At 39.2% G+C, this 13,674-nt stretch overlaps 1 protein-coding gene across 1 annotated transcript in view; it reads left to right on the forward strand.

Annotated features, from left to right (window-relative positions):
• Positions 1 to 13,674, forward strand: part of LOC133658657 (tyrosine-protein kinase receptor UFO) — a 101,219-nt gene that overhangs the window by 32,096 nt on the left and 55,449 nt on the right. Inside the window, exon 7 of the mRNA XM_062060919.1 lies at positions 4,015 to 4,183. Within this exon, the coding sequence (XP_061916903.1) occupies positions 4,015 to 4,183 (169 nt within the window). The remainder of the gene's footprint in view (positions 1 to 4,014; positions 4,184 to 13,674) is intronic.

Genomic DNA, 13,674 nt, shown 5'->3' on the forward strand with positions numbered 1-13,674 from the left:
AGAAGAAAGTTGTCGGTGCGAAATGGACGTATTTTTCGAACGTAGTCAGCAACAACAGTACACAGCCGGCGCTTCTTTGTTTACATTCCCGAAAGATGCAGTCAAGATGGAAGAACTCGGATAACAGAGACTCTAACCAGGAGGACATTTGATTTGGATACACAGACGCCTGTAGAGAACTGGGACAACACAGACTCTTACCAGGATTACTTTGATTTGGATGACAAAGACGCAGACGTGCTACTGTGAGTATGCAGCTTTGGCTTTTTTTTGCGTATGTACGTAACTTTTTTAAAATATATAAGCTTTATGAACCTTGGGTTAGGTGAACGGTCTTTTGGGCTGAGTGATTGTGTGTGTTGATCATGTGTTTGAATTGTATTGGCGTGTTCTATGGAGCTAGGAGCTAGCAGAGGAGCTAGGAGCTAGCATAACACGTACCGTACGTGCGCGTCACGTACGTAACTTTTTAAAAATATATAAGCTTTATGAACCTTGGGTTAGGTGAACGGTCTTTTGGGCTGAGTGATTGTGTGTGTTGATCGGGTGTTTGAATTGTATTGGCGTGTTCTATGGAGCTAGGAGCTAGCAGAGGAGCTAGGAGCTAGCATAACAAACACGCAGGTGTTATTATGCAGGATTAATTTGTGGCATATTAAATATAAGCCTGGTTGTGTTGTGGCTAATAGAGTATATATATGTCTTGTGTTTATTTACTGTTGTAGTCATTCCCAGCTGAATATCAGGTACCGTGAGTATGCAGCCTTGGCTGCTAAACATTCGATAACTTGACCGTATGTGCGCGTCACGTACGTAACTTTTTAAAAATATATAAGCTTTATGAACCTTGGGTTAGGTAAGCGGTCTTTTGGGCTGAGTGATTGTGTGTGTTGATCAGGTGTTTGAATTGTATTGGCGTGTTCTATGGAGCTAGGAGCTAGCAGAGGAGCTAGGAGCTAGCATAACAAACACGCAGGTGTTTTTATGCAGGATTAATTTGTGGCATATTAAATATAAGCCTGGTTGTGTTGTGGCTAATAGAGTATATATATGTCTTGTGTTTATTTACTGTTGTAGTCATTCCCAGCTGAATATCAGGTCACCCCCGGCTCTCACAGCATCTTCCCTATCTGAATAGCTTCAACTCCCCACTAGTCCTTCACTTGCACTTTACTCATCCACAAATCTTTCATCCTCGCTCAAATTAATGGGGAAATTGTCGCTTTCTCGGTCCGAATCTCTCTCACTTCATGCGGCCATCATTGTAAACAATAGGGAACTTTGCGTATATGTTCAACTGACTACGTCACGCTACTTCCGGTAGGTGCAAGCCTTTTTTTTATCAGATACCAAAAGTTGCAATCTTTATCGTCGTTGTTCTATACTAAATCCTTTCAGCAAAAATATGGCAATATCGCGAAATGATCAAGTATGACACATAGAATAGATCTGCTATCCCCGTTTAAATAAAAAAAATTCATTTCAGTAGGCCTTTAAGGTAATATTATTTAAACGGGGCTGGGATTGGTGATTTCAGCCTTTCAAAGCTCCTCTTGGACCAAATTTGGACCTGGCTGTTTCTCAAATCCTAGTCACGGCCCTGGATACATCAGCTAACCGCTAAATGCAAACCAGTGCTCCTGAATACAAATATCGATTTTATCGATACAAAATACAAGAGCTGTATATAGTTGATACTACAATGATTATATTGATATTTCTTATTATCACAAAAACTTTTGGCATTTTTTTTTTATTGTTTACAACAGGGATGTCAAACTCAAATACAGAGTGGGCCAAAATGTAAAACTGAACAAAGCTGCGGGCCAAGGTTGAACAAATTCAGCTTTTAATAGGGACCCAAACAAGTTTTACATTGAATATTGAACAAGCAAGGCTTATATAACTTTATAGTGACATGCAAAATCCAGTTTCAAATAATAATAATAATAATAATTAAAAAATATAAATGGCATATCAAATACAATTTAAATAAAAATGTAATGCCTCTTTTCTATTTGCAGCCTTCTGAGGTAAATATCAACATTAACTTTTTCCACAGGCTAATAAATTTGAAAATAAAACCACAATGAATAAACCAACCATTCAAGACTTTAAACTGCTTAGTTTGCAACACACTGATCTAATCTGATGTGCCCAAGCCAGATACCTGCCATCTTTTCTTGGATGCTAGTTCATTCATGTCGGGGCTCAGGCTTTGAGCTGAGGCAACCTTCATTATTGAACAAAGTTGTTCATCAGTCATTATATCTCGTCCACCTGGACCACAGTCTTGGGGGCGTGCTTTAATTGCACTGCGTGTATCGTCCTCCACGAGCTGTCGTCACGACTGCTTTTCATCCATTCTAACAACGTGCCGGCCCGATCACAAAATATGTGCGACTTCAGCACGCACACACACGTAAATGCAATGCATACTTGGCCAACAGCGATACAGGTTACACTGACGGTGCCCGTATAAATAACTTTAACACTGTTACAAATATGCGCCACACTGTGAATCCACACCAAACAAGAATGACAAACACATTTCGGGAGAACATCCGCACTGTAACACGATATAAACACAACAAAACAAATACCCAGAATCCCATACAGCCCTAACTCTTCCGGGCTGCAATATACACCCCCGCTACAATGTAATTATAGTAGTATCGACTACATTGTACTTGGTATCATTACAGTGGATGTCAGGTCAAGATCCACCCATGGCATTTGTTTACATTGTTTACTACGGTGTGTAGTGAAGCATGTTTAGCTATTCCTCGTCCTCCAGTGATAATGGTACTTGCAAGCAGGGGCGCCGAAAAGGGGGGGTAAAGGAGACGGATTCTAGGGGCCCATGATGGAGGGGGGCCCAGAGAGGCCCCTAACGATGATGAAATTATAATGTTGCCGCCGTGTTGGGGGCCCTGTAAAGATTCTTTTCATGGGGCCCAAAATCCCTAGCGGCGCCCCTGCTTGCAAGAAAGGTACTTTATTTGTCGCCATTTTCCTTTTTCCCTCATCAATTTTCCTCTTTTATCCTCAAATTTCTTTCCCCGCCTCAATTTTCCTCTTTTTTTCCTAAATTTTCCTCTTTCTCCCTCAATTTTTGTATTTTTCCCCTCAATTGTCCTTTTTCTCCCTCAATTTTCCTATTTTTTTCCACTCAATTTTCCTTTTTTTCCACTCAATTTTCCTTTTTCCACTCAGTTTTCCCTCTTTTTCCACTCAGTTTTCCCTCTTTTTCCACTCAGTTTTCCTCTTTTTCCTCACAATTTTCCTCTTTTCCCTTTCAATTTTCTTCTTTTACCCCTCAATTACCTCTTTTTTTCCCAATTTTCCTCTTTTTTTCCCTCAATGTTCCTCTTTCTCCCTCAATTTTTGTATTTTTCACCTCAATTGTCCTTTTTCCCCCCTCAATTTTCCTCTTTTTGCACTAAATTTTTCCTTTTTTCCCCCTCAATTTTCCTCTTTTCCCCCTCAATTTCCTCTTTTTTCCCTCAATTTTCCTCTTTATTTCCTCAAAAAACGTACTTTATTTGTCGCCATGGTGGCGAGGATTAGTGATTTAGAAGTAGCTAAAACACAGATGGACGTTAGCTGCTAGCTCGCTAGCCATGTCTTAAAGCACCTCTTCCTGAGGGCGTTTCAGTGTTATAACTTCACCTTTATTGTTAGTTTTTAGGCCAAAATGCATCCGTTCTCCAATTTCTGTCGTACACGCTGTGTCTGCTTGTAAGTACTCCGTGTGTGTGCGCTGCCGAACATGCTCCTCTGCTCGTAAAACCAGCAATGTCACGACGCGCCGTCATGCCCGTTAAAAAAAAAATGGTGGGGGTGACCGGTACTTTTTAGAGGCAGTATAGTACCGAATATGATTCATTAGTATCGCAGTACTATGCTAGTACCAGTATACCGTACAACCCTACTCGGGTGTGACACTTTCTTCAAGTTGTTGTATAAGATGGGACCAGGATGATTAACTGAATGCGGTATTTTTAATCTTAGACCTCATCCGGGGACGCAGACAACAACCAGAACGTCAACATCCCGCCGGCTGAGCTCCTCTTGGAGGATTTGGAGCCGCACAGCGACTACGCCTTCAGGGTGTCGTGCCACAGCAGCCAGGGGCCGTCTGACTGGTCGCCCTGGGTCCAGGTGCACACGGCAGAAGGAGGTAAGCGCCTGGAACACGGTCCATAAACACAACACGGGGGCTTTTGGCACACGTGCAGACTGCTGGTGGTAAAAAGGTTACTCCGTTCCAAACGTAGGCGTCAGCTCCCAGCATGCACTGCGGTGGAAACAGGAAGGAGTCCGAAAAGAGAAGTAACTCCCCTGACATAGCAGTCATGGAGGTGTTTGATGGACTGGACATCAGTCAAGTTTCACTTCTTAATTCAGCAAACAAAAAAGTGACTTTTGTTGCTTTCCACAGGAAGACCAGCATAAAGTCAGAGCCCAGACAGCAGGTTATCTTGTTATACCGCCGCCATCTTTGAGAGGCTTTAAAAGACTCCCCAAAGGACGTCATGCTTTATGTCAAACGTCTCAAACGCTGCTGCATGTGGTTCTCATTGGGGAGCTACGCAACATAAATATCTGCTCAAGTAGGCCAACACGTGTCCGCTAAAACCTGCAAGAAGAACATTGGAATGGTTTCCTCTGCAGCTGCAACAGCGTCCAGTCTTCTGCAAGAGTTCTGTCCATCTGTGAGGTGATCACTGATGTGACCAAACTCTGGGAACAGCAAAGGGTCCTCCCTTAGAGCAGGGGTGTCCAAACTTTTTCCACTGAGGGCCGCACACGGAAAAATTAAAGCATGCGGGGGCCATTTTGATAGTTTTCATTTTCAAATCATAACAAAATATATGGATTTTGGGTTTTTTTTTACCTTTAGGGCTCCCGGGGACCATAAAGGGTCTAAGTCATTAAAATGTTAAAAACATGTCAAAATATTTTTTTATTTTTTTTATTTAACGCTTACAGTAAATCTCTACAGTATATCAACTTCAGGTTGATATAAAATTTAAAAAACCAAAAAGGTTTTATACCTTTTCTGTCAAGACAACTTTGTTTTTTATAATACAAGTGAAATATGCAGTATTTCCCCCACTGCCCAAAACATTCAGAAAGCAATGTTTCATGTGAAGTAATTAGAGCCTTAAAAACATCAATAATGCAAGCCACCATTGATATTAATTCATTGTTATTTTTGATTAATCACAGTGAAAAGATAAATAAAATCCCATTAAATATCTTTAGGATACAAAAGGTGCCCCACTCAAAGTGATACATTTGTATTAGGTTTTTTTTACTTTCAACACTTAAGCTACGAGATCAACTTCAGATATATCTGTCAATTTTAGGTTTGAACTATTATTTTGTTTGTTTTATGCTCTTTTGTCAAAGAAAACGTTGATGTTTTTGTATGGCAACCACACAATATATGCAATATTTTCCACATAAAACATTTTAAAGTGAAATATTTGAAATAATTGGAGCCTTGAATAGGTCAATAATTCATTATGACATTGTTTTTTTTGTTTTTTTTTAGCAATGGCAAAAAAAGACAAATAAAGAGACAAAAGAAAAAAAAACTCATTCTACTTTTTTTAATGTTTATTTTTAATTTTTGCAACAGCATTTCCAGAATGTGTGGTGGGCCGGTAAACAATTAGCTGCGGGCCGCAAATGGCCGCACTGTGGACACCCCTCCTTTAGAGGGTTCCCATGAAGGGGGAAGGATAAAATAGTACATAACAAAGTCTCTCGTCCAGCTTGTCATTGAGGTGGAAGCATATTACTATAGGTGGATTGCTTATTATTTTTATTGGATAGTAATCTGTTTATTTCAATTGTTAGTTTTTTCTTTATTACCTGTTGTGTAATTTAATTTATTTTTACCCCATATTTGTTCCCACTACCGCACCTTAAATTGGAGTCCTTAATCTCGTTATATGCAGATATAATGACAATAAAGTCCATTCTGTTCCATTCTATTCCATACAATAGTCCATAAGTCCTTAAAAGGGACCACTAAAGACTTTTTTTTAATTTGTATTTTTTTTTATTTTTAAGAATTGATTAATCAATCCAACAAAACAATACACAACAATACCATAATAATGCAATCCAATTCCAAAACCAAACCCGACCCAGCAACATTCAGAATAGCAATAAACAGAGCATTTGAACCTAATAAAAAAAAAAATTGAGTTGGAAGCATACAATAGTCCATAAGTCCTTAAAAGGACCAGTAAGGACTCTAGTCCATCAAATATTTTAGTTAGAAACATATGATCGTCCATAACATTGTTCTAGGATAAAGAAGAGACCACTAAGGACTCTAGTCCATCAAATATTTTAGTTAGAAACATACGATCGTCCATAACATCGTTCTAGGATAAAGAAGAGACCACTAAGGACTCTAGTCCATCAAATATTTTAGTTAGAAACATACGATCGTCCATAACATCGTTCTAGGATAAAGAAGAGACCAGTAAGGACTCTAGTCCACTTGTCATTGAGTTGGAAGCATACAATAGTCCATAACATCTTGCTAGGATAAAGTAGGGACCACTAAGGACTCTAGTCAAGCTTGTTATTGAGTTGGAAGCATACAATAGTCCATAACATCTTGCTAGGATAAAGAAGAGACCACTAAGGACTCTAGTCCATCAAATAATTGAGTTAGAAACATACAATAGTCCATAACATCTTTCAAGGATAAAGAAGAGACCAGTAAGGACTCTAGTCCACTTGTAATTGAGTTGGAAGCATACAATAGTCCATAACATCTTGCTAGGATAAAGTACGGACCACTAAGGACTCTAGTCCACTTGTCATTGAGTTGGAAGCATACAATAGTCCATAACATCTTTCTAGGATAAAGTACGGACCACTAAGGACTCTAGTCCACTTGTCATTGAGTTGGAAGCATACAATAGTCCATAACATCTTGCTAGGACAAAGTACGGACCACTAAGGACTCTAGTCCACTTGTCATTGAGTTGGAAGCATACAATAGTCCATAACATCTTGCTAGGGTGAAGTAGGGACCACATAGGACTCTAGTCGAGCTTGTTGAGTTGAGTTGAGTCCACTAAGGACTCTAGTGCATCAAATAATTCAGTCAGAAACATACACTAGTCCATAACATCTTGCTAGGATAAAGAAGAGACCACTAAGGACTCTAGTCCATCAAATAATTGAGTTAGAAACATACAATAGTCCAAAACATCTTTCAAGGATAAAGAAGAGACCAGTAAGGAATTTAGTCCACTTGTAATTGAGTTGGAAGCATACAATAGTCCATAACATCTTGCTAGGATAAAGTAGGGACCACTAAGGACTCTAGTCGAGCTTGTTGAGTTGAGTTGAGTCCACTAAGGACTCTAGTGCATCAAATAATTCAGTTAGAAACATACACTAGTCCATAACATCTTGCTAGGATAAAGAAGAGACCACTAAGGACTTTAGTCCATCAAATAATTGAGTTAAAAACATACAATAGTCCATAACATCTTTCAAGGATAAAGAAGAGACCAGTAAGGACTCTAGTCCACTTGTCATTGAGTTGGTAGCATACAATAGTCCATACTGTCCTGTTAGGATAAAGTAGGGACCAGTAAGGACTTTAGTCCATCAAATAACTGAGTTAGAAACATACCATAGTCCACGATGTCTTGCTATGATAAAGTAGGGACCAGTAAGGACTTTAGTACAACAAATAATTGAGTTAGAAACATACAATAGTCCATAATGTCTTGTTAGGATCAAGTAGGGACCAGTAAGGACTTTAGACTAAAGTCCTTACTGGTCCCTACTTGATCCTAACAAGACATTATGGACAATTGTACTAAAGTTTAGTACAACAAATAATTGAGTTAGAAACATACAATTGTCCATAATGTCTTGTTAGGATAAAGTAGGGACCAGTAAGGACTTTAGTCCACTTGTCAATGAGTTGATAGCATAAAATAGTCCACGATGTTATGCTATGATAAAGTAGGGACCAGTAAGGACTTTACTCCATCAAATAATTGAGTTAGAAACATACCATAGTCCATAACATCTTGTTATGATAAAGTAGGGACCACTGAGGACTTTAGTCCAACAAATAATTGAGTTAGAAACATACAATAGTCCATAATGTCTTGTTTGGATAAAGTAGGGACCAGTAAGGATTTTAGTCCAACAAATAATTGAGTTAGAAACATACAATAGTCCATAATGTCTTGTTAGGATAAAGTAGGGACCAGTAAGGACTTTAGTCCAACAAATAATTGAGTTAGAAACATACAATAGTCCATAATGTCTTGTTAGGATAAAGTAGGGACCAGTAAGGACTTTAGTCCAACAAATAATTGAGATAGAAACATACAATAGTCCATAATGTCTTGTTAGGATAAAGTAGGGACCAGTAAGGACTTTAGTCCAACAAATAATTGAGTTAGAAACATACAATAGTCCATAATGTCTTGTTAGGATAAAGTAGGGACCAGTAAGGACTTTAGTCCAACAAATAATTGAGTTAGAAACATACAATAGTCCATAATGTCTTGTTAGGATAAAGTAGGGACCACTGAGGACTTTAGTCCAACAAATAATTGAGTTAGAAACATACAATAGTCCATAATGTCTTGCTAGGAAAAAGGGACACCTAAGGTATCTAAGGTCCAAACATTGTATTCCAAGTCTTGCTAGTTTGTGTCCATGTGTTTGTGATAGAACAACAATGTGCTTCATCCAGACACAAAGTTCCAAAATGGTGTCCTCCACCTCCTTCCCCTTCGGGCTATTTGGGTCCAGCCACTTGTTGAGTTGACTTGCGGCGGTGCGACGCCTTCAACAGCACCGCTGAGGAATTTACAAAGCCACAAAGTCTGTCTTTCTGTCTTGGTGTTTCATTTCCCTCCTTTCTGACCTCACGTGACCCCACATGTAGCAAAGCACTGTGGGAAAACACCACAACAAGAGAAAAGAAAGGCTACTAGTGGGAAGACGTGGGGGGGGGGGGGGGGGGACTAAGTTCCCAGTGTTCCCTATAGAAGAGCCCCCAAAGGATGGAGGGGGGAGGGGAAACATCTTCATCCTGATAACTTCCAACATTACTTTGTCCTTTTTAAATCATCTTTAACAAGATCACACTTCTTTTTAAATCATCTTTAACAAGATCACACTTCTTTATTTCTTTTTAAATCATCTTTAACAAGATGACACTTCTTTACTTGTGTATATTTATATATGTGTATATATATCAGGGCCAACGTTCCCTCTAAGGTGCGCGCCTGTGCAATTACGCACTGCTCAAGCGTCCTCTGCACACGGCAAATATATGCCACGCACAAAATCAAATAAAATTAAAGCTGCAAGCAGCGTTGGTCGGGCCCGCATATTTGGCAGGTGCTAGTCCTAAGTGTCCAAAAACTTTTGTCTACTGTTAGTCCTAAGTGTCCCAATACTTTTGTTGACATCAGTGCAGTGGTACAGTGGTTCTATGAAGGCTCGTAAAATCACAGCAGCATTATCAGCGCAGCGGTTCTTTGAAGGCTCGTAAAATCAAAACCATAGCACTTATCAAAACTCTTTGAGTATCCGTCAATCAGAAGGGTTCAATCTCTCTCTTGTAGTAGTTTGAAGCCGAAACGACAAACGCGTTAAGAGGAGAGAATGTTTGATGTTTGGTGACCGCTTTTTACAAAAATTTAGTTTTGAAGGGGGGATATCAAACTTCCTGTTGATTTTTGCTGAAGGGTGTCAATCTATGAAATGTAGGTCTAAATGAGACCTACATAGAGGTTTTTGTTTCATGTCTCTAAGACGTTCCTACCGGAAGTTACAAGCAGTTTTGTCTGTGTTTTCCTCTGAGGAGCAGTATTGTCTCTGTTTTATTCAAAAATTGCGCTAGAGCGCAATTTTGAGTTTTGGGGTTGTTGTTTTTTTTTTATTAGATCGCAATTTCCACCAGTCCTGATGTGTGTGAAAAGTTTGGTGAGTTTTGAAGTATTTTAAGGGGGTCAAATTACAGGTCAAAGAGGCAAAAATTAGTGTTTTTAGTCATTTTTTGTCTTGAAGGGGAAATTGCCAACTTCCTGTTGGTTTTTGCCCGAGGATGTTAAATGATGAAATGTAGGCCTAAGTGAGACCTACATAGAGGTTTTTGTTTCATGTCTCTAAGACGTTCCTACCGGAAGTTACAAGCAGTTTTGTCTGTGTTTTCCTCTGAGGAGCAGTATTGTCTCTGTTTTATACAAAAATTGCGCTAGAGCGCAATTTTGAGTTTTGGGGTTGCTTTTTTTTTTATTAGATCGCAATTTCCACCAGTTCTGATGTGTGTGAAAAGTTTGGTGAGTTTTGAAGTATTTTAAGGGGGTCAAATTACAGGTCAAAGAGGCAAAAATGAGTGTTTTTAGTCATTTTTTGTCTTGAAGGGGAAATTGCCAACTTCCTGTTGGTTTTTGCCCGAGGATGTTAAATTATGAAATGTAGGTCTAAGTTAGACCTACATAGAGGTTTTTGTTTCATGTCTCTACAACCTTCGTAGTGGGAGTTACAGGCAGTTTGTTTTTGTTTTTTCCTAGGGGGCGCTAGAGTGCAATTTTGAGTTTTGGGGTTTGTTTTTTTTATTAGATGGCAATTTTTGCAGGTCCTGATGTGTGTGTCATATATGGTGAGTTTTGAAGCATGTTAAGTGGGTCAAATTGCAGCTCGAAGAGGCGGTTGGTATAATAATAATAATAATAATAATAATAATAATAATAATAAAACCTTACAAATTCAATAGGTCCTTTCGTCCCATTGCAAAAGGACTCCCTTTGGGATTCCTTTGACAATGGGCCGTGCGGGCCCTAAAAATAAGCGCATGACAATTTTCGACACACGGACACGACAGAGAAAACAGTTTTCGTCATCATTGTTCAAATATTGTAACGTCTGTCGAGACGCTTTGAGGACGTGAATTCCATCCATCACTTTACTGAGCAAAACTCTTTATTGTCGGCCATAAACACATCACCAAAACAGTATGTTTTTTTTTGGGTTTTTTTTAATTTTATTTTTTTTTTAAATTTTAATCCACATAAAAAACACAAGATACACTTACAATTAGTGCACCAACCCACCCCATTTACACTCATTCACACTCATTCACACAAAAGGGTTGTTTCTTTCTGTTATTAATATTCTGGTTCCTACATTATATATCAGTATATATCAATACAGTCTGCAGGGAATACAGTCCGTAAGCACACATGATTGTGCGTGCTGCTGCTCCACTAATAATACTAACCTTTAACAGTTAATTTTACAAATGTTCATTAATTACTAGTTTCTATGCAACTGTTTTTATATTGTTTTACTTTCTTTTTTATTCAAGAAAATGTTTTTAATTTATTTATCTTATTTTATTTGATTCATTTTTTTAAAAAGTACCTTATCTTCACCATACCTGGTTGTCCAAATTAGGCATAATAATGTGTTAATTCCAGGACTGTATATATCGGTTGATATCGGTATCGGTTGATATCGGTATCGGTAATTAAAGAGTTGGACAATATCGGCATATCGGATATCGGCAAAAAGCCATTATCGGACATCCCTAATTTTGTACAAACAGGAAGTTGCAGGAATGTACACATGATCCCCTGCTTACATCTCATTGTGCAACATGTGAATGTTTGAATGGGAACTAAATGCAATGTCTGAAAGGGGTACAAATTATTTCCAAAGCAGGACCTCCACCCAGACAAACAATACAAGTACACAGTTCATGAAAAACAATATTTGTTGTTATTGTCATTGTAAGTGGGCCTAAACACTTATATTAGAAATGGAAATGACTGCTGTCATTTGATTAAAATAATAAGAGAATGTTGTCTGTCTATCTGTGTTGGCCCTGCCATGAGGTGGGGACTTGTCCAGGGTGTACCCCGCCTTCCGCCCCAATGCAGCTGAGATAGGCTCCAACGACCCCGAAAGGGAGAAGCGGTATAAAATGGATGTATGGATGGAGATGTAAGTTGTTATTTAGTCAGGTTTGGGACAGGTGTGCTGCTGGTGTAGCCACAGTGTGCACGTCTGATGTTGCTCACATGGCCTCCACTCAATGCTCAGGGACTTTTTGTGTTTGCTCACACACATGAACAATTAGAGGGAACATTGCTCAGGGCTTTTCCTGTCTTAAATTGAGGCAGAGGTGGTACAATCCTGACCATGCACCAGAATTTTAACGCCAAAAAATTGTAGTTTTTTTTCAATTGACAGTAATATGCTGTAAAGAACACCATAAAATGTATTGTCATTTTTATTAATTTAATGGGTAGTTTGCTGTAAAATCCAGAGATGTCCGATAATGGCTTTTTTGCCAATATTCCGATATTGTCCAACTCTTAATTACAGATTCCGATACCAACTGATGTATACAGTCGTGTAATTAACACATTATTATGCCTCATTTTGTTGTGATGCCTACTGAAATGATTTTTTTTTATTTAAACGGGGATAGCAGATCCATTCTATGTGTCATACTTGATCATTTTACGATATTGCCATATTTTTGCTGAAAGGATTTAGTAGAGAACATCGACGATAAAGTTTGCAACTTTTGGTCGCTGATTAAAAAAAGCCTTGCCTGTACCGGAAGTAGCGTGACGTCACAGGTTGTGGAGCTCCTCACATTTCCCCATTGTTTACACCAGCAGCGAGAGCGATTCGGACCGAGAAAGCGACGATTACCCCATTAATTTGAGCCAGGATGAAAGATTTGTGGATGAGGAACGTGAGAGTGAAGGACTAGAGTGCAGTGCAGGATGTATCTTTTTTCGCTCTGACCGTAACTTAGGTACAAGCTGGTTCATTGGATTCCACACTTTCTCCTTTTTCTATTGTGGATCACGGATTTGTATTTTAAACCACCTCGGATACTATATCCTCTTGAAAATGAGAGTCGAGCACGCGAAATGGACATTCACAGTGACTTTTATCTCCACGACAAGACATCGGCGAAGCACTTTAGCTACGGAGCTAACGTGATAGCATCGGGCTTAACTGCAGATAGAAACAAAATAAATAAACCCCTGACTGGAAGGATAGACAGAAGATCAACAATACTATTAAACCATGGACATGTAAATACACGGTTAATGTTTTCCAGCCTGGCGAAGCTTAACAATGCTGTTGCTAACGACGCCATTGAAGCTAACTTAGCAACGGGATCTCACAGAGCTGTGCTAAAAACATTAGCTATCCACCTACGCCAGCCAGCCCTCATCTGCTCATCAACACCCGTGCTCACCTGCGTTCCAGCGATCGACGGAGCGACGAAGGACTTCACCCGATCATCGATGCGGTCGGCGGCTAGCGTCGGATAGCGCGTCTGCTATCCAACTCAAAGTCCTCCTGGTTGTGTTGCTGCAGCCAGCCGCTAATACACCGATCCCACCTACAGCTTTCTTCTTTGCAGTCTTCATTGTTCATTAAACAAATTGCAAAAGATTCACCAACACAGATGTCCAGAATACTGTGGAATTATGAGATGAAAACAGAGCTTTTTGTATTGGATACAATGTGTCCGAATACTTCTGTTTCAACCATTGACGTCACGCGCATACGTCATCATACATAGACGTTTTCAACCGGAAGTTTGGCGGGAAATTTAAAATGTCA

Source organism: Entelurus aequoreus, linkage group LG10, assembly GCF_033978785.1.
Source record: "Entelurus aequoreus isolate RoL-2023_Sb linkage group LG10, RoL_Eaeq_v1.1, whole genome shotgun sequence".
Lineage (NCBI taxonomy): Eukaryota > Metazoa > Chordata > Actinopteri > Syngnathiformes > Syngnathidae > Entelurus > Entelurus aequoreus.